The 20,697-nt window shown below is 49.3% G+C and overlaps 2 protein-coding genes across 10 annotated transcripts in view; one reads left to right on the top strand and one right to left on the bottom strand.

Moving 5' to 3' along the window:
* The window catches only part of SMG7 (SMG7 nonsense mediated mRNA decay factor), a 90,502-nt gene extending 89,532 nt beyond the window's left edge, over positions 1-970 (top strand). For all 9 annotated transcript variants that reach the window (XM_032862668.1, XM_032862665.1, XM_032862671.1 and 6 more), the window contains one exon: positions 449-970. In XM_032862668.1, coding sequence (XP_032718559.1) covers positions 449-562 — 114 coding nt within the window. In that variant the 3' untranslated portion in view covers positions 563-970. The remainder of the gene's footprint in view (positions 1-448) is intronic.
* A 3,093-nt stretch (positions 971-4,063) lies between these two features.
* NCF2 (neutrophil cytosolic factor 2) overlaps positions 4,064-20,697 on the bottom strand; it is a 30,293-nt gene continuing 13,659 nt past the window's right edge. Inside the window, exons 4-15 of the mRNA XM_032862662.1 lie at positions 20,462-20,596; positions 19,745-19,852; positions 18,257-18,316; positions 16,885-16,928; positions 15,322-15,463; positions 15,027-15,095; positions 14,048-14,123; positions 12,304-12,329; positions 11,752-11,903; positions 11,523-11,634; positions 6,898-7,075; positions 4,064-4,543 (exon numbers count right to left, since the gene is read on the bottom strand). Of these exons, the coding sequence (XP_032718553.1) occupies positions 4,431-4,543; positions 6,898-7,075; positions 11,523-11,634; positions 11,752-11,903; positions 12,304-12,329; positions 14,048-14,123; positions 15,027-15,095; positions 15,322-15,463; positions 16,885-16,928; positions 18,257-18,316; positions 19,745-19,852; positions 20,462-20,596 (1,215 nt within the window). The 3' untranslated portion in view covers positions 4,064-4,430. The remainder of the gene's footprint in view (positions 4,544-6,897; positions 7,076-11,522; positions 11,635-11,751; positions 11,904-12,303; positions 12,330-14,047; positions 14,124-15,026; positions 15,096-15,321; positions 15,464-16,884; positions 16,929-18,256; positions 18,317-19,744; positions 19,853-20,461; positions 20,597-20,697) is intronic.

The raw sequence follows: 20,697 nt of genomic DNA, 5'->3' as shown, positions 1-20,697 counted from the left end.
AGTGTTGTTTTTTAATTTGTGAACTCACTAGTGATAAAGAGTTTTGTCTTCAAGGGGGGCAGAAAAAAGGTTTTAGTTGCATTGCAAGGTTAAGACGATTCTGATTCATTTAGGAATGTTTGATTTAAGCCTTTTGTGAACACAAGAAAGAAGGTTCCTAATTTTAGAGATGTTTTGTTTGCCTAAAATCTTTATTGTAAATATTCTGAGGTCCCACGTGGCACTGAGTTTTAATAAAAAGTATTTCACTTTTTCTGGTTTAAAATCTTAGTGGGAACTAACTGGTCTTGAAGACAGTCTTACAACGGCTTTGTCTAATAGCTGGGTGCTTTAGGGGCAGGGATCTTGGGACACATACGCCTTTATATTTGGCGAGGATTGAGAAACAAACCCCTTTCTGACGTCTGGGCATTTGACCTCTGCTGACAAGCTCTGGGCTGTTTTTCAGTCTATCTGGTCCAGTTCCATGATGCATCCTGGACCTTCCGCTCTGGAGCAGCTGTTAATGCAGCAGAAGCAGAAACAGCAGCGGGGACAAGGCACCATGAACCCTCCACACTGAGGCCAAAGTGGCAACCCTGGGAATGAAGGCTCCATAAACCATGGCATGTTGGGTTTGCAGGACTGGCCCATACAGTCCCCTGCAGGTGGCAGCCCTCTTTTCTGTTTCTTGCTGTTGAGAGGGTGTAAGCGTTCCACCGGCACGCTGAGTGTGCACGAAATGTCCGCAGTGCAACAAAAAGAAAAAATCATCGGGAACTCTCCGTCCCCCTGGGGCCTTCCGGAGGGGGAGAGGAGCTGCTGTCTGTCTCACTCAGTTACCTGATATCACCGCCTCTCACCTTCTCCATCGTGCATGTCCCCAGCCACAAGGGAAGTGAAAGCTGAGAAGGGGAGGCAGATGGGAGAAGCCAATGGGAACTTCTCAGTCCTTTTTTCCTCTTTGGGGAATAAAATAGGAATCCATTAATGATTGCTTTGCTGACTGAGAATGTAGTTGAAATTATTCCTGAACATCTTTTATTATTGTTATTACTCTCAGTAGTAAAATATCACACTGAATTCTTCCACACACAGATGTGCTTCTTCTAGTCAGTGTGTAGCAAGGAAAGCCCCGTCCACTGCTCCTGTGAGAGGTTGGTGGTGACAGGATGGGGAAGCTGACCTCTTCAGCCAGTGGAAGTGTTCCGTGAGGGAGCGTCCAAGGCCTCAACCTTCCCTCAGAAGGTTCTGGCAGGCCCCCTTTTGTCCTGGAGACTGCAGCAGGAGATGCCCTTCACTCTGTAGGTGCTCGAGCCCCCAATCGAGGACGCAGTGTGGGTGGTGGTGCTGGGCTGGGCTGGCAGATGACTGCTGTAGGACTTTAAATTAATGTTTTTGATTCCTGTACATTTTACAGTAGCGTAGCAAGCAGTCTCACAGAAGGCAGGCTGGTCCATTCGTGGCCCGACCCATTTTAATAGGTAGAAGCTTTCAGTGTGGTTATTTTTTGTTTGATTGGTTTTCGTGACCCCCATCCTGCTTACCACCCACCTCCTCTTGTCCTTACCTCCATCCCTTTCCTACCCTATGCTGTCTGCTAGTAACTGTTTCTATTCCTGATGTGTACAACATCTCGCCAAGAAGCAACAGCATGGGGTCCAGCAGTTGGGACCCAAAGGACAGTCTGCGGAGGAAGGAAGCAGTGGCGTCTGCATAGTGCACAACGGGCCAGGCCCCTGCCCAGCTGCATCTCCCGACCTCCACTTTCAGAGTGAAATTCAAGGCAACAAGGACACGTGTGCAGCATGCACAGAAGAGAACACAACGAAGTCCATTCTGGAAAAGGCGAAAGAAAGGAAGATAAACTTTTATTTGGTATTTATTAGAAGGAAAGAGGACTGAAAATTTTCTTATGTAGAAACAGGAGGACAGCATTTCTGTTAGTTCCTGGAAAAGTAATATTTTAAGGGGAAATTATGGAAACAATCTAAATGTCCAATTGCTGTGCTAGTGGTAAGGTCTATTTCTGGGAGGTCTCTCCTCTGTGTGTGTGTGTGTGTGTGTGTGTGTGTGTGTGTGTGTGTTTGCGCGCATGCGCGTACACACTCAGCTGCTCTCCCTGGGGGAGGGGGAGTGTGTGTGAGTGTGTGGAGTCAGTGTGGGACTTAACAAACTGGAAGACAGCTGCAGAGCAAAGCACATCCAGGAGCCCCGGTTGTCATTCAAGTCTGGGCAACCCCAGCAATGGAAGGGGTGAGATTAATGCTCGTTGCTCTTCAGAGAGAGTGGTTGGAGCCCCGTATGCTTACATTATTGCTCTTTAAGTTTGACATGGTGTTTGGGGTTTTTTGTTTTCGTTTTTTTTGTTGTTGTTGTTCTTCTTGTTGTTTTGAAAGGTCTGAAAGGGTGAGGCCCCCCCCACCCAATGGCAATATGAACCCTTTGTGCTTCTCTCCAGCCCCCTTCCCCGTGTCTGCCTCTCTTCCATCCCCTCCCTTCAAGCCTCCCTCCCCACTACCTTGACCCACTTTGTGTGTTTGAGCTCTGCATTCAGGCAGCTGCGACATTCCAGCGTTTGAGCTGTCCCTGATTCCCGCACCCTAGATGAGCTAGCCAGAGTCACTGTCTCACCCCTGGTACTGCCCACCTCCCATACAGCCCTGTTTCTGCATGAGAAGTTGGTGTTTGGAATGATTTCTGACTCTTGGGGCGGGGTTTCTCGCCTTACCATCCTCAGTGTGGAGTAATGAGGCGGGAGAGGAGAATCTTCATCAGAAACTGGTTTTGTGTAGTAAACTTTCTCTTGTGTTTGTTTTTTTGTTTTGTTTTGTTTTTTGTTTTGTTTTGGTCTATCTGTGCAAGACCTGCAGCTGCTGAAATCAGCTTTGCCTTTAATTAAACCATGTTCTCTCCAACCAGATCTGCGTGTACGTTGTTTCTTTTCTAACCTCGAAGAATAGCGTACTTTAAAAAAAAAAAAAAACAAGTATTTATCACAGACCTGCACCCTTGAAGCAAATAATACATTATATGTTAATAAAAACAAAAACAAAAAGCCAAGTATTTAAACTACTTATATCAGTCACCTAGGAGAAAGCAGAGATGGTCAGAAATTGAATATGCTTCAGGGTTATTTGTGCTTTTAGTAGCATTGCAGGCCACCGGGCATTTTTATGGAAAGGGATGGGTAGAAAGAAACTGATAGTCAAAATTCTTTTATCTAATAAATAAAGATTGGCTTATGCAAGGAAGTTAACAACCCTCCATTTGTATCCCTGTTTTACTGTCAGTGGGACAGTACAGAGATAGTTTCTCTTTCTGGTCTAAAAATCACTAAGTCTGGTTAACCCCAACAGTAATTAGTGTTCTTAGCTTTGAGGCTGCATTTCTTAGAGTTATGTCCAGAGTTTCCAGGAGTGGCCTGCTGGGCGTGCGGCGGCTGGTTGGAGGTCAGTGCCAGGGCCTGCCAGTTTGTGTCTTCACACTGGTCAGCAAGCCTCTCACGCCCGTATGGATTCCCTCTACACTTCCTTTCCTGACTGCTCTTAACAAGTACCCGCACACTCGGTCACAGAGCCACACGTACCGTGCAAGGAGGAGGGAGGGAGGGAAAGGAAAGTCTAGTATTTGTTAACCCCAAGTTAACCCTAAAAAAATCAAGCCATTTGGTTAAATGATAACCAAAATAAAACCATAGCGTTCTGTCACTTGTATCAGTCCATCTTATAAAATGTTAACCAGCAGGATAGTCCTGACCAAGTGGCTTCCTGAATGTGGCTTCTTTGCGTCACTCAGGTAATAGTGGCCCATATTCAGTATTGAACTCTTAACAAATGTCCCTTCCTGAGAAGGTAGGAAGGGATGTGATTCTAGGGTTTTAATTCTCTATGGAATTGAAAACTAAGTCTAATTCAGTTCAAGCAATGAGACTTTGAGTAAAGGAAAGTTAATTTTGCGTGCATCTGCCATCTGAATGACCCGTAAATTTACTTCAGGCTCTAGGAGGAGGAGTCTGCGACTGTTGTGGTACAGGAATAGGGGCATTTATACTTCGGCCTTGGCCTGCACTCTGCATGTCTTGTTTTTCTAAGTTTTTTATTGAGGTATCACATACAGAAGGGCACCAATAATCCGTATACAGCGCAGTGAACTTTTACAAAGTGAACACATTTGGGTAGCCAGCACTCCAAGCAAGAAACATCAGCACCCTAGAAGACCCCCTCATCCCCTTCCAGACGTTTCCACGCACCCATCCCACCCCACCTGCCAGGGTCATCATCATGATAAGTCTTTACATCATTGTATAGTAGGTTAAATTTTCAGTGGGAAAAGTAGATTAGTTAACACTTCCGCACAGCAATGTCTCCCTACAGTGTACTGCAGGTGCATGCCAAACCTCATGAGTGATTATAGTTACTTTTCTCCCACTTTGTAGGTTCTGGAACATCCTAGACTCCTCTAGGAGAGCTTTCCAAACCTGTAGTTGCATGTTCTTCAACAAACGCTTTGGGGAAAATGCCAGTCTTCCCTTTGCACTCTCCTTCCAGCCAGTCTTCATTCACTGACAAAAGGGAAGGAATACATCAGTTTCTAAAACCAGTACGGGAGAATTAATGTCACTTGGATATTCCACACAGCTTCCGCAGTCCTTCACCCCCACTGTGCTAACAGGGAAGAGGCTATTGGAAACTGATTTGAGAGAAGAGTGAGCATAGGACTTCCACCGTCTTAACTGGTTTCTGTCTTACAATGAAGGAGTAAAATACAGAAAATCAATCAGATGTTTCAAAAAGTTGCCAGAAAAATAAAAGAAATTAAACAATACATTTTGAGATAGGATATTTTTTAATAACAGAAAAGTTTTCTCTGACCTATGTTAGGAATTTTTATTCTGATTGCATGCAGAGGACATGCCATTAATTAGATACAGTTCATCTTTGGGGCACATGGGTGGCTCAGTCAGTTAAGCATCCAACTCTTGATTTTGGCTCAGGTCATAATCTCAGGGTTGTGAGATCGAGTCCTGCATCAGGCTCTGCACTGAGCCTGGAATCTGTTGAAGATTATCTCCCTTCAGGACACCTGGGTGGCTAAATCCCTTAAGCATTTGCCTTTGGCTCAAGGTCATGATCCCAGGACCCTGGAATCAAGTCCTGCCCGGGGATCCCCCTGCTTGTTCTCCCAAGCTCACTCTCTCTGGCAAATAAATACAATCTTTAAAAAAAAAAAAATTCCGGGGATCCCCCTGCTTGTTCTCCCAAGCTCACTCTCTCTGGCAAATAAATACAATCTTTAAAAAAAAAAAAATTCCCTCCCTCTCTCCTCTCTCCTCTCCCTCTGCACCTACCCCTGCTCATGCTCTCTCAAAAAAAATTAATTAAAAAAAAAACAGTTGATCTTTGAACAATACAAGTTTGAACTGTGAGGGTCCACTTATACACGGATTTTTTGATACAGCACTGTGCTACAACAGTATTTTCCTTACGATTTATTTTCTTTTTAAGATTGATTTATTTTAAGAGAGAGAGCATGGCAGGGATGGGCAGAGGGAGAGAAAACTAGGAGACTCCCCGCAGAGCATGGAGCCCCAGACAAGGCTAGATCCCAGGACCCCGAGATCATGACCTAAGCTGAAATGAAGAGTCAGACACAGGAATATGCCACCTTTTTTTCTCATATCTACCCAGGTTTTTCTGTGATCTCATCCCATCCTCACTCCCCACCCCAACACTGGACAGTGTAGCTGGTTAGTTGATACCGACACTTAAAAAAATGGTGCTGGGAGTTACTAAGTCTTACTGTCCCCTGTTAGAAGACAGTCACAGCCAGGGCACCCTGCTTCTTTACTTCATTACTCATATTTTGAGTTAATTGCCACGCAATTGTATACTCTCTACCCCATTAACTTTAAAATCTGATTTCTTAATCTGTTGGATTTTCTGTCATAATTGGTAATGGTGTCTGTTTTCACTACTCTGCATTGCTAATGCATATTTCTGCTGTTTTGAAAAAAGCTTTTGATGGGACTCTTGAAGTAGAGAAATACGGATTATGCCAAACCGTGAGTTAGAATGCGGCTTCTCACCCTTGGGAGATCAGCATCACACTGGAAGCTGTTAGAAATGCAAATTTGTGGGCCCCACCCCAGACCTGAATCGGAATCTGGTTGCTGGGCCAGGAATTTTATTTAACTCTCAAAAAGGGTGCCTGGGCGTTCTGAAGTTGGGAGAAAAGCTAAATTAGAACTCTCTGCTTAATACTGTTTCAGCTTTTAGTGTGTTTGACTCCTAACAGGATCAGGAAAGTCACCAAAGACACAAAGCAATGTTGAGTAGCTTCTTGTTCAGGCAAAATCTACCCACTTCTTCTCTCATCTTTAGAAAGTACAGCAATTCAAAGAACTACGGTTTACAGAAAAGTATCCTATGGCTTGGTGCAAAGACAAAATGATTCCAGCCACCTTCCAATCGGTTCACTCTGGGAATGAGAAAGCATGGCTTCCAAAACAGCCATCTTTTTTTTTTTTTTTTTTTTTTTTTAAGATTTTATTTATTTACTCAAGAGACAGCGAGAGAGAGCACAAAGGGCCAGGGGGCTGGGAAAGAGACCTCAGGATCATGACCGGAACCGAAGGCAGACACTTAACACACTGAGACCCCGGGCCCGCCTGAAACAGCTATCTTTAACGATCAAAATGTCAGCTGAGTCTGTCATTTGTTGCTCCCCTCCCCACTGGAGCAACAAATGGAAAGGCTGAGCGCTCCGTTCTGCTCCCTCCCGCTGAAAGCTAGGAAGGACACCGAAAGCACTGGCTAAAGTTTGGCTTGTAGGTTATTAATGTTTCTTCCTCTCTTCCCTTGGACTTACTGTTGCTCACATGGAAATTAGTTTCTATGATCCAGGAGTAGTACCTACCCATTGATATAATCTGGATTATGTCCCCTTCCTGGAACTCCAGGTCTTCTGGCTGGGTGGCCTCGTAACTGAAGAGTGCTACCACTTGGCCTCCTTCCTTAAGCTGTGGTTCTGTTGTCTGGTTTTTAGCTTCAGATTTTTCACTTTCCTTGGGTTCATCTGGAAAGCCTTGGTCACCCTGAAATAATAAAGGGCCTGTTAGTTTTCCCAACTTCTCGGCCAGTGAACATTGAACATCGCTAAAGGAATCCGTGAAACGTCAGTGTAGCACCTGGGATATAAACTCATGAAGGCCAAGCGTGTGATCAGATCCTAGCACAGACCCAACATGTACTTTAGGAACACAGGATGGTTGGATAAATGAACCCAAAAGGTCTGCAGGACCATAGGTGGTCTTAAAATCTTACAGAAACCTACAGGAATCCTGAAAAAAGAATAGGTACTACTGCTATTTCATCGCAGATGGAAAAACAAGAGATGGAGTCACAAGTAACCGACAGAACCCAAGGTCAAACCTGGGTTTCTAACTCTGAATCTAACACCCTCTCCCCAGCACCCACGCTAGGGACTAACTCTGAATCTAACACCCTCTCCCCAGCACCCACGCTAGGGACCTCGTTAGAAATGTAAATTTCTGGCCCCATCCCAAACCCATTAAATCATAAACTTGCTGCATGTGGGACCCAGCGATCTGCACTTTAACAAGCCCTCTAGGTGAGTCTCATACTTGCTAAAGTTTGAGAAACCCTGCAGAGCATCATGTTGTCTTTCTCAGGCCATGAAAAAAGGCGTTGCTTTCTGATACATGTTTTAAGTACACACCTTAGTTATCATTGTGGTGGTTTTTGATCCACAAATGTTGAAGAGAAAAAGGGTGCAGTTTTCTAGAGAAGTGAATCATAGGACTTAACAAACCCGTAATAGAAACCCTGTGAGGTTCAGTGCTGTACTGAGTGTTCAAAGTTCTTACTTCTAATGTCGTGTGTTCCTGGCAGGTCCCTTTTACTGGAAGGCAGTACAGTGGGGTGGAAATGGCTGTAAGGAGTCTAAAGGCCTGGGTTTGTATCCCAGCTCCACTGCTCACTGGCTGTGTGTCCCTGAGCAAGTGGTGAAACCTCTCTGAACTTGTTTTCTCGCCTGAAACAGAGGCTAGAAGAATGAAATATGATGTAGAATAGTAATAGCTGACAATTACTTTTTTAAAGATTTTATTTATTTATTTGAGAGAGAGCACACATGTGCATGTGTGAGCAGGGGTGGGGCGGAGGGAAGGGGGAGGCAGAGAATCCTAAGCAGGCTCAGGGCAGGGAGCCTGATGCGGGGCTCCATCCCACACCCTGAGATCACGACCTGAGCAGAAACCACGAGCCAGGCGCCCCTGGCTGACAATTATTAAACTCTCTGTGAGAGTCCTAGTCTCAATATACACGTATTTTTATTTAAACTTGATTAATGTAAGTGTTTCTGCATAGAGTAGATACTTCATAAATGAGGGTCCCTTTTCCTGCTCTTCTAGCAAGTGAATGAGAACTTCCTGACTTGCTGCCTCCAGGACTAAGGGGTAGTGATAAAAGAGTGCCCGCCAATGACCTCTGAAGCCGACTGCATCCCGAAAAGACTGTGTTGGGAATTGTGGGGAGGGCTAGCTACATACAGCCACTAGTTATACTGAAGCGCTCTTCAAAGAACAAAAATCAACCATAATTAAAAACAATAAAGAAAAGACTTCCCTTTTAAGGGAAGTAACACATTAGAGCGGAAGGGCCAGGCAGAATCCTTTCAAGACAATACTGAAAGGATCCCTCCTGACAGAGACCGTGGAAAACCTCAGGATGACCTTTCAGACTTCCAAAGGACCCCTGCACTGCTACCTGTTCTCCGCCGTCACGCACCTAGGGCCCTGGGCACCAGTGAGTTTTCCTGAAGGAAATTTTCGGAACCCTTAGACACCACCGCCCTGGGGCTTACCGCTGGGCCTTCCTCCAGGCCCACCCTCTTTACTGCTTCTCCCACTCATTTTTCTTTCCCAGCACACATGTATCTGATTTCAGTGAGAACCTGCCAGAGACCCTTCCCCAGCTGAGCAGAAACCCCTGTCCAGCTGTGGGGTTGAGGGTTTAGAAAAGGGACTCTGCCCCCACAGAGCCCACTGCCCCAAGCCCAGATGGTCTGGAAGAGCTTTGCCTGTGTGCTCATTTCCACGGTTTCAAAATCCATTCAGAGGTAAAAAAAAATAGTAGCTCTCCAAAGGGTTCACATAGAACCTGTTGACTGTTATACTCCTTACTGATGTAACTGCAGATGCCACCATCTAAACATGCTAAAGCAGGAAACAGGGGAGAACTGAAGGTGTCAGAGGGACCCCAGCTGACAGCGGCTTTGGTCAGTGGAAGCTGCGATCTCCTCGACTGTGCGTTGGGACCCCTCAGTGTCAGGACTGTGGATGGGAAGCCGCGCACTTGAAGAAAGCCCGCGGGCTGGCCTGCCTCCCAGAGCACCCGCTCCCTTGCTCCTAGGTTCCCGAATCATCTGTCCCAAGCCATCGTTCCTCCTATTTGCTACCGGGCTCACAACCCCATCCGAGTGCCAGAGTACGCAAGACTTTCCATGATGCAGCCTTCCAGCTTGTGTCCTTGTGTCTGTCGCCACTGCCAACGCTTTGGGTCTTCCCTCTGCTCTTTCATCTGTGTAAGGCCCCCTAACCCCCTCCACCTTGCGAGTTCTTTTTCCGTTGTAAGGCTATGCCTCAAGACAATTTCAGCATTATTCTCTCTAGGAAGGCTATTGACTACTGACTTGTCCCGCCTTTCTTTAGCGTTTTTGGGTGAGACACCCACCCTTGCACTTAGGAAACACAGCACACCATCCGTCTCCATCAGTTCACCTAACACACGCTTTGTAACCATGTCCGCCCCCGTCGTTCCCCCAAGAAGAGCCTGTGTTTTGTTAGTGTTTGTATCTCCAGGAAGGTACAAGAGAGCAGTAAGTGCTCAGCAAATGTTGCTGAAGAATAAATGTCGCCAGACAAACACTGGAAACAATCCAAATGTCTACCAACAGGTGAATCAATAAACAAACTGTACTCTTCATTTAGTGATACCATTAGTGATCAAAAGAAATGGACTATTATACCACAAAAGTATATATAAAGACAGAAAAGTAGGGATGGCTGGGTGGCTCAGTGGGTTAAGCCTCTGCCTTCGGCTCAGGTCATGATCTCAGGGTCCTGGGATTGAGCCCCGCATCGGCCTCTGCTTAGCAGGGAGCCTGCTTCCCCTCTCTCTCTGCCTGCCTCTATGCCTACTTGTGATCTCTGTCAAATAAATAAAATCTTTAAAAAATTTAAAAAAGGAAAAATGAAAAAGAATAGATTGAAATGTACTATTAAAAGCTTATATATTATTGTACGATCCCTTTGGGATCATACAATTGATGGACTATTAAAAGTTCATATGTATAGTATATATATGACATATATATAACCCACATTTTATACATAAATATATATTATATATAATATTTACATTAATTATGTAATTATTTACATTATATATGTAAATATATATACCATAATATATAATATAAATATTATATATTTATATTATATATGTAAATATATATACCATGCCTATAAACTTTTAATAGTACATCAATTTCATATAAACGGATCGTGTGAATTTATGTGCATATATATACTGTACAATCCATTTATATGCTCCACTTATATGAAATTACATAAAAGGCGAAAAAAAGAACGTCGGAATGTTCATAGAACACGAATAACTTTCAGGAGCCACGGCTGTAGGAGAGAATTAACCTCAACAATAAAAAGAAATTTTCTTTTCCCTTGGAGACAAAGGGACAAAGTCAAGAGTGTTAATGCGTAGCTACTACTTCTAGCCTCTAACTTTGCCCTTTACTCTTACTGGGCAGTCAGTTACCTCTGTTCTAGGCCCTGAGATCTAGAAAGGGGTTCAAGAGTACAGACTCTGGAGTCAAAATTCTCACTGGGCCCCGATTCCACTACCGACCCGCTGTGTCATCTTGGTCAAGTCGACCTCTCTTTGCCTTGTTACCTAAATTGTGAAACGGGCTAACAATACCTCACGGAGTTGTGGGGTCTCTGAGAATGCATACGCAGCGTGCACTTAGCGTGGTGTCTGGCACGTGGGAGACTTTCAATAGATTCTGGCTATTGGTGGGAGGTTGTAATCCAAATCATCTCTCTGTGACATAAATGCGAACTATTATCCTCCACTCCCAAGTGTTCTTCCGCATGGAAACGGACAGTGAGGAACGGCGAGGAGCTCAGCCTCAAGCTAGGATTTCATTCTGACCTTGCTTGACAGCGACGGGCCTAACCTTGGAACCGGTGGGTGCAGCAGCCCCTAGAAGGGACTCGGAGGCTTTCTGTGCATTGTGGGGCCTGCTCTTCCCTTGCGGAGAACCCTCTCCCGGCTGCCACCGGGGTGCAGGGGAAAGGGAGGCAGAGCTGTAGCTCATGACTCACCGTATCCTCAACACCAAGCACAGTGCCAGGCTTGTGGCCGGGGCTCGGTACGTGCTGTTGAGGAAGGGGCCCAAAAGACACAGGACGCTGGGTGCCCCGGGCTCCCGGCACTCACCACTGTGTTCTCACACCACAGAGTCAGGCTGAAGTTCTTCACTTGCCCCCAGGCGGCCTTCATGTTCTCTTCTGAAAGGGGCACCAGCTCATTGCTGTCCAGAGGCCGATAGCTGGGCAGAGACAAATAAGAACCAAGTCGGAGAACATCAGTACAAAAACCATTGTCTTCTCTCCTCCAGGCCAGCACCAGGTCCCCAGATGAAGGCCCGCTACCTTCATGGGCTCACCTCAGCTTCGTGTGTTCTGGCAAGAGCTCCAGTTTCTTAGACACCATGTCCCGGACCTGGCTGTAGGGGAGCCCGGGCTGCGTCTCCATGACCACCGTGTACTTATAGTGCACCTTGAGTGTGTAGGGCATGGGAACGCTGAGCTTTCCTTCCTGAGGGGAGAGGAAGCAGAGGGAGCTCATGAGGGTCTGTGGCCTCCTCTCAGCCCCATCCTGGATCATGGGGAGTGTTCTGTGCAGCAGGGAGAGGCCAATAGCTAGCCCGTTTCACGGGAAGGGGCTTTCAGAGTGCCCACAGCCCCACTCTTGCCTGGATAGGAATTCCTACAGAGCTGGAAGAGCTGGCCCACACACTCCAGGCCAGTAGGAAATGTGTGCACAGAGGTGGGGAAAGTCATTATGGGGCCCTCCATCCTGTCAACTGTGTGTATGGTAGTAGCCGGCCCACCCTTCCTCGGGGACTCCTTCTGTAACCCAGGGACACCTGCTCATGGCGGAGAGCCTCAGCTTTTCCTTTCTCTTCCACTTGAAAGAGTACAAAGAAAAAGCTTACCTTGGGCTCTTCTTTTCCTTTTTGACCTAAATGGAGAAGGTAGAAAGTAAAACAAAAGAAGATGTTGAATAAACACTCCCGGCTAGCCCCTGCCTTCCACAGAAAGAAACCTTTTAGAATAGGACACCCAACTTCTTACCTTTAAATCTCTGGGGTGATTCTTAACCTTAAACTGTAGGGAAAATCGCACTTGGGGGAAATGTGCAAGGCAAAGCACAAACACACAAAGAAACCCAGTCCCTGCCTCTGGGGAGCATACAGGCAAGTATCAAAGGACCATCCCACCCCAGCAGTGCATGGGGTGAGCAGGGACCCCAAAGTCCAGTTACACCAGTGGGCGCTGAGCAATGAAAGCAGGGAGTGCAAGAAGAACCAGGGGCCATAGCAGCGACGTTAGAACCACTCATTTCCCCCTTGTCCTCTATTTTTGTGCATGTTTCTAATATGTATATTAATATGACCATATGCACATAATTTATATGAGAAGTTTGCATAAAGATAATCACTATAGAGGGTGCACAATGGAAAAAAAGACCATTGATCTCATATCCAGCTAATCATTAGAGTCACTTGGAAGGTTTTTTTTGTTTTTGTTTTTTTCCCTAGAAACACAGATTCTGAAGCCCAATTCCAATCCTAAAGAATCAGAATCAAATGTCTAGGAATCTATAGTCATAAAATTTTCCTAGGCTAATATGTGATGCTTGATGGGCCCCTAGAGAAAAAAGGTAAAAACCAAAAAAAAAAAAAAAAAAAAAAAAAGCTATCAAGGATGTTTTGAGGGGTCATTGGAGAAATGTGAGTATGAAATATACACTCTATAATATTATAATAACGTTCAATGTCCTAGATGTAACAATTGTGGTTATGCAGGAGGATAGGAGATAATACTCAAGTGCAGGGCGAAGGCCATGAGTCTGTGACTTCCTTTCAAATGGCTGGGGGTGGGGAGGGGAGCAGGGCAAGGACGTGATACAAAATGTTAATAGTTGGTGAATTTAGGTGAAAGGTATTCTGGAGTTTATTGTACTACACTTTCAACTTTCAGTTTGTAGGTTCGACAGTTTTCAAAATAAATATGGAGGTGTGGGGAGCATCCCAAGGGGTTCTGGTGATTTGGGGGTGCTTAACAATTATGGATCTAGGATTTGGACAAACCACCTCTTGAATGCATCTCTACTGAGCACTTACCCAGAATCAGCTTAAACGGCACTCGTGACCAAAATCCCCTTACTTCCCAAGGCCACCCTCTCCAGACATCAGGAAAATGTCCTTTTCTCATTGGCCCTTGGTTCATGGTTTATCCCTTGGGGCTCTGCAGAGCAGTTTCTTTTCCAGATAGAGCTCCTGGACTTTTGAAAAGAGCCACTCCATCCCCCTCTGAGGTAAACGTGTGCACTGACTTCAACCTTTCTGGGACATGGTTTCTGTACCTCGTGATGGAGGGGTCTGGTGATCACTTAAGTCGAGACACTCACTGCCCCCCAGAAACCAGCTATATTTACCTGCTCCCTGTGGGCGTTCTGGAGTAGGTAGGGGGGAAGGGCATCTTATTTCCTATGTTTTGGGTGGGTGGGTGGTGCAGGAGAGAGGGGCCCTGGGGCTGTGGGTTCATAAGCTGAGCGGCATGCTGGGAGGAGAAGAAACCAGAATGTCCTAGAAGGCTGGGAGAGCAATGCTCTGTGAGGAAGCAGCCAGTAGCATTCCTATACCCAGGCCAAGGGTGTTTTCCGGGGACACTAACCGGGTGGCAAGTGGGGTCTTCCAGGAGCACTGGAACTGGGAGGAGCTGGGATATCAGACTCTGGGGAGGCTTCCTCCTGGAGGTGACAGAGATGGTGAGAACCTTCATTCAGACCAAGTTCTTAGGTAGGAGTTGGTGGGGTGGGGGCAAGGAAAGGCAAACGGCTTCCTAAAAGTTGGAGCAGTGGTGACATTCGGGGGAGACTAAGGAAAGTGCTGGTTAGAGAGGAGGCGGGTTGACCTGGTGGGAAGAAATCATAGTAGAAACAAGAACCTTAAGCCCCACCTAAAAGGCCCCTGCTGTCTGCCCCTTTCAGCCGCACTGGAAGTCTGCTGGAGATGAGGGAGGACCTGAGTCTTGCCTCAGCTCCCCTCTCGCTCCACATCCCGCCCCTTCAAAGGAAAATTCTACCCCTCATCGGTAGGGCATTTAAAACACTTCAAGTTATCGGAGTACAGTAACTCGGACCGGGGAGGGCCAAGCGCACAGAGGACGGCTGGTTGCACAGTGTCCAGAGAGACACGTCAGACGCTGTCGGTCATCTACACGGCAGTTCAGGTCCAATGAAGACCACCGGCGGAAGGGCAGGCCTTCAAGCAGGGAAGGAGGAGCCGTGGCAGGCAAGGCCCACTCCGACTCCGTGCTCTAAAACGACTTCTCTTTGTTACCCGCCTGTCACCAGCCAACACACGGACTGTTCTTCTAGGTGAGGAGGACATTTCCGGGAACACCTAACCTTCCTGTACTACGGGCTCCTTGGATCCCAAGTCACCCCCGACCGGGAGGAATCTGAGAAGTGGGGTGGGCCCAACAGGTCCCTCAGACCCTCCCTCAGCACATCTGGGGGCTTTCCTTGCTCCCCAGGTTCCACTCTGGGCGGCTGGAGTTAGGACTGGGAGTGGAAGGACCTTCCCAGCGCCTCTTCCACACAGCCCTGCCCCCCTCCGGGAAGGCTGTGGCGGGAAGGGGCCCGCGTTACCTGGGGCTGCTGCTGCCCGGGGATCCGCAGCTCGACGGGTTCCAGGTAGTTGCAGGGAACGAGCCCCTTCTGTGGCAGCATCGCGTGATCGGAAAGGGGAGGACAAGTTGGCGCCTCAGTCCCCACCGGACCCGGACCACCGAACGGCCCAGGGACGTGGGGGAGCGCTGGGGGTGCGGGCGAAGGCGGGTAGCCGGTCCGCGGACGCGGCAGCAGATGCTGCTCGCCAGAACGCGCGCCGTTTGCTGCCAGGATGCCGTGGCCGACACACGCCCACCCCTGGTCCTCGGAATACCTGCCCGTTGAATATGACCGTCGCCCAGTTGTCGTTGCCCTTCTTCAGGACGAAGACGATGTTCCCCGGCATGACCTGCAGCTCTTCTGACGTCTCGGGCACAAACCCAAACAGCACCCGGTGAGCTTCCCCTTCCAGAGCCCTGCGGGGACGGACGCGAGACTCCGTCCTCTGTCCAGCCTGGACTGCGTCCTGCGCATGGCACCATGGCACGCACGACAGTGGCCTTGGGGCCGGGACATGTGCTCCAGACACGCTCTAGCTCAGCACTGAGCTGCCCCTGGGACCTGAGCAGGACCAGGCAGGAAAGCGCCCGTGAACACGCGCCATAACCATATATATAGGCAGCGGGACGAGAATGAAAGACAAACCAACACGAGACCCCCAGGCCGTGCCCTCCTCGCCCTCCGCTCTCCTCTGAGGCGGCGGCTTCCGGGCTGTGCTGGGCCAGCTCTCCAGTCTGGGCTGCGGTGGGTCGGGCTTGTGGGGCAAGATGAACAGGCACGGTGGAGAGCGGGGGAGAGCCGGCTGGCTGAGAAAGGGGGTGGGGGGCCCAGTGACCTGGAGGCCCCGCCAGCCGATGGGCACATGGGGGCGGGGCAAGAGGGGGAAGAGCAGGCGGCCAGCTGTGGGCAGTGGCTGGATGTGTAAAGGGGGCCTGAGGCCAGCCAGCTGTGCGCTAGGCAACGTCATTGTCCATTTACTGTTTCTTCAAGACCTCCTTTGCCCTTGGAGGCTTTAGCTGTACAGTCTGTGCCTCCTTGGAATGTGCGAGTGTGGGGCTGGCCCCTGCTCTGGCCGGGGGCTCCCTCTCACCTCCACTCGGTCCCCTTCTCCTCAGCCCTGCTCTCTGTTTCCAAACAACAGGCTATTTGCGTGGGGGAGACAGACTCCTCCAGCAGGCAGAGCTAGCAATGAGCTCATCGGCCCCCTCATTTTTATAGTTGCTGTGGTGCTTTTTTCATTTAAAAAAAAAAAAACCCTCCTTATGGGGCGAGGGGATCGGGCTTGCTTCTTTGCTAGAAGAAATTCTTAAGAAAGCTGTAAGTTGTGTCATTCTTGGCTTCTTGTCTTATAGAAGAACGGCTTCTTTTGCCTGAGTTGTTCCTCTTACTTCTCCAGAGACCATGTGCCCAGAGGGAGTGAAAAACGCCCACTCAGGAAAGGACACACCATCTAGCTTCCCACTTTGCTCCCCCGACTCCAGAAAGCCCTGGCCTCCCCCTTTTCTGAAGCGCCTACAGTCAGGACAAAACTGTGCTCCAGCCTCTGCTCAGGGGGGCTCTGTTCCACGGACACCTGCTGCCCTCCAGCAGGGACCCCCATGTGTGGGTGGCTGTGCACGGAGACCTGGGGACCCCTGTGGTCAATCCTACCAGATTCAAGGCTCCCATCCCTCTCCATCACTCCATTCCAGCCCTGAAAACAGGGAGAGCCCACACATGAGGCTACACTCCCCAGGTCTCAGCCCCTGACCCCAGCTTCATCTTTTTCACCCCCGTGATTGCCAGAATTTGGGCTGGGAGCTCGGATATTCTGCATCCTGCTCTAAACCGAACTTACCTGAAGATCTCTGGGGTTTTGGGTCGGGGTGGAGGTTCAGCGGCCTAGTGAACATTCAGGAGGAGTGGGGGAGAGAACAGACCGTTAATGGTAATTTGAGCCTTCTCCCAAACCCCAAAATCAAACAACGCATTTCAAGCTCCGTGGGAACACTGTCGAGGGAGAGGGCACCATGGACCTTGACCACACACTGGAAAATGACCCCTCCCACCAGCTCCCCGGGTCCAGGTGTCCCTAGCGGAGCAATTCGTCTTCAGCCAGTCCTGGTTTCCGGAGAATTTTCGCCACCACAGAGCAACATGGCATCACAAGGGCGCTTCTGACCTTGAGCGCTGTCCCTTTCCTAGGACAGTTTCCAAAAGCTCTGTTCTATAATTAATGTCTGCTGTATCATCTGACACTTGTGGGTATTTAAAATCCACTCAACGTCCCCTGACGAGGCAGAAATCTCCTTTCAGTGTGCTTTCTGCTCTACACCAGATATCCTGGAGTCCACTGATCGGGGCTTCTTCTGCTTTTTAGAGTCTCTGGCTGTTCTGCGGCCCCGGGGGTCCTCCACAAGGGTTTTCTTCAGCTTCGTTGTCAAGATATGAATCAAAAGATCCTGAATCTATCCATCCTCCTTGGCTCATCTCACCCTCTAGAGCCCTGGTGTCGGTCCCATTCTGGGCTAGCAGCCGTCACTCTGCCCCAGGGAGGCTATGGGCTCTGTTGTCGGGAGTGACCAGGTGTGTGCAGCCTGGAGAGGGAGGTGCCCCACTCAGAAGCCCCTCCCCAGTGCGTGTGCAATGGCGGTCAGATTTCCCTCAGCCTGTCTTACCTTCTTTCCCTTACAAGGAGGGAAAGGCCTTCACGTTTCTAGACCTATTGTCACCCCGTCTGCTTGGAAGCATCTCTGAGCCCGGACCGGGCAGAGCAATGGCTCACTGGGGGCACCCATCGTGTTCCCAAGGGGATCCCCCACAAAAGGGCAGGCCCTATGGAGGCCCCTACTCGCCGCTGTGTCTGAGAAGAGGCCTCATCAAAGAGCCTGCCGTCGCTCTTTTCCAATTTCCTGAGAGCCTAGTCCAGGCTTCGGGAGAGATGGTCAACAGAAGCCATCTTCGACACCAGAGTCGTGACAACTGGCATTTTGGGGGAAGCAGGAGGGTTGGTTTCTGGGAACTTGAGGTTAAGCCTAAAACTGCCTTATTCTCCCAAGAGTCGTGGAACCTGTGACCCACAATGGCCAGCAGACACCACTGGCAACACCTAGAGGTCAGCTGACAGAGCCCTTCTAATGAGGCAGCTTGGCACAAACATTGTCCCCAGCTGGCTGTTTCCATAGAGCTCTGGAGACCTGGGTCCGGGGAGGAGGACGGGACCACCTCACCTGTGGCTGCAGGGGGGCAAAACCCGAGAAACTGTCTTGATCCACCACAGACGCCACCACCTGAAACGGAGAGAGGAGCGCGTGAGGCTCCGAAGCACTGATCTCCCACGCTGCCTGGCTTTCCCCACGATTCCCTCCTTTCTCACACCCTGGGTCCGTGATCCCAGGAGCCCGCTCCCAGAGGCAGACAGGGGCTAAGGCATGGATTGCTGACCCTCTGGGTTACAAGCTCCAGCAACTCAAGAAACTAGTACCTGCCCAGCCCTGCTAACCCAGCAGGCGCTCTCCTCTCTCTCTTTCTGTCCTTTTTTTAAAGTGAGGTGAGATTCACATAATATAAAATTAGCCATTTTAAAGTGAACAATGCAGTAACATCGAGGACGTTCACAATCCTGTGCAGCCACTGCCTCAATCTAGCTCCGAGACGTTTTACTCACCCCCAAAAAGACACGCCACACCCTCTCCTCCCAGCACCCGGCGTTCACCAGTTTGCTTTCTATTTGTGTGCATTTACCCATTCTAAATAGTTCGCGTGAAAGGGATTATGTAGCATGTGGCTTTCACGTCTGGCTTCTTTCACCTAGCATGACGTCTTCAAGGTTCACCCATGCTGTTACTTGCATCAATGCTTTATTCCTTTTTTTTTTTTTTTTAAGAGAAGGAGACAGATGCGGGGAGGGGCAGAGGGGGAGAGGGAGAGAGAGAGAATCCTAAGCAGGCTCCATCTCCATGCCCAGTGCAGAGCCCAGGACGGGGCTCGATCCTACAACCCTGAGATCAGGACCTGAGCTGAAATCAAGAGTTGAATGTTTAACTGCATGGCTACATCGCACATTTATCCACTCATCCACTGACAGGCCTTGGGGTGTTTCCACTGACCCAGGAGCTCCTGAACTCTGCAGCTCTGAGAGAACCAGCTGCCCAGGCAGTGGGAACCCGTTAGCCCTAAGGATATGTCAAAGTCAAGTGCAGTTATGGAAAGGGGCCGAGGGCTCACTCTGGATCACCTCTGGGAGGATTTAAGACCTGGATTTAAAGGAGTCGACTTTATAAAGGCGTCTCCTCAGAGGGCTGTGGAAGCAGGGCTAGGAAGAGCGTCAAACCAGGAGAATGCTGAGCTTGTGCGTTTCTCTCACATGCTTTCTCTCCATTTACTGAGTGCCTGTAGCTGCACTTTCTCCCCATTCTCTGCCCTGGCTCAGTCCCCCAGACTCAGCTACTGGTGACTAACGCGACTAACCCCGTGGCTCTCCGAGGCTCTCCCCCAGGGTCAGGCAGGCAGGGAGGAATGAGAGGAGCCAGAGACGATAAGCTAGAAGCGTTTGCCCACCTTTCAGCGAGAGCCCCACGCTGCCAACAGTCTCTGGCTGCCGTCCCAGGGAAGCATCATGGGGGGTGGGTGCCCTCCTCCCCGGAGTCTATCCCCACCCTGGTCCTCACAGGGCGCACACCATAGGAGCCTCCGGGGAAGCTGAGGGAGTCACTTACTGTTGCCTTGCCTAGGTAATCCTTCTTGGCCAGCTGAGCCACTTGCCTCTCATTGGGTCGAAACAGCCTGCCCACAGGGATCACCACGGGCTCATACAGCTTCTGTTTCTAGAACACAGAGAGCACAGTGTTTTCTCACCGGCAAAACAGGGCTCATGATGCTTGTCCTGCCTCCCTCACTCAATGGATGCAAAGGTTCACCACGATAACCTCACAAAAGCGGTTTTTCTACATGTGTAAAGCCTGCCTTTGTGATAATTTCTGAATGTCAAAGGTGAGAACAGTTGGTTTCAATATTGCTTTGCCCTGAGAGGCCGTATGGACATTTGTCCATGTTATTCCCTGGGGAAGGAAGGGGGGGCTGCCCCTCCCCCACTCCACAGACTCAACACAGGTGGCATTGCAACCACGAGGTGGCCAGAGTCCACGCAAGGCCCATGACATGGCCATCCTGGGGCTGCCAGCGAGGACTCAGGGGTGGGCAAGCAGGCACGGCCTCTGCCCCTATGCTGGGATCCAGCCTTGTGTTCCCTGTTCCCCCCAGCCCAGCGCTACCACAGAGCCTCCCGGACTCAACACTGCCAGATTCACGATCCAAAACATGGGACCCCACCCTGGGATCAGTGCTACCCAGAGCTTCTCAACCCATGTGTCCACCGAAACAGAGAGAACTCCAGTGGGAACCCTCCAGCCACCCTGTGTCCTCACTACACTTACCCAAACACATTCCATGGCTTTGTCGATTTTAGTATGCCTCTGCTCAGACTTCATGCTCATCGCCAAAGCTAAATGTTCTTCTGCCTGCTTCCACTCCTCCTTCTTGGCGTGCATGAGAGCAACATTATATAACACCTAGAAAAGCACAGGCCACGACACAGAAGTTGAGGCGGCTCCAGATCGAGGCAGCAGGGAAGAGCTGGCCTGTCTGCTCCTGGAACGTTGCCTGCTGACAT

This window comes from Lontra canadensis, unplaced genomic scaffold (genome assembly GCF_010015895.1).
Source record: "Lontra canadensis isolate GAN:19392208 unplaced genomic scaffold, GSC_riverotter_1.0 scaffold24, whole genome shotgun sequence".
Taxonomy (NCBI): Eukaryota; Metazoa; Chordata; class Mammalia; order Carnivora; family Mustelidae; genus Lontra; species Lontra canadensis.
This window is presented reverse-complemented; position numbering and strand designations above follow the sequence as displayed.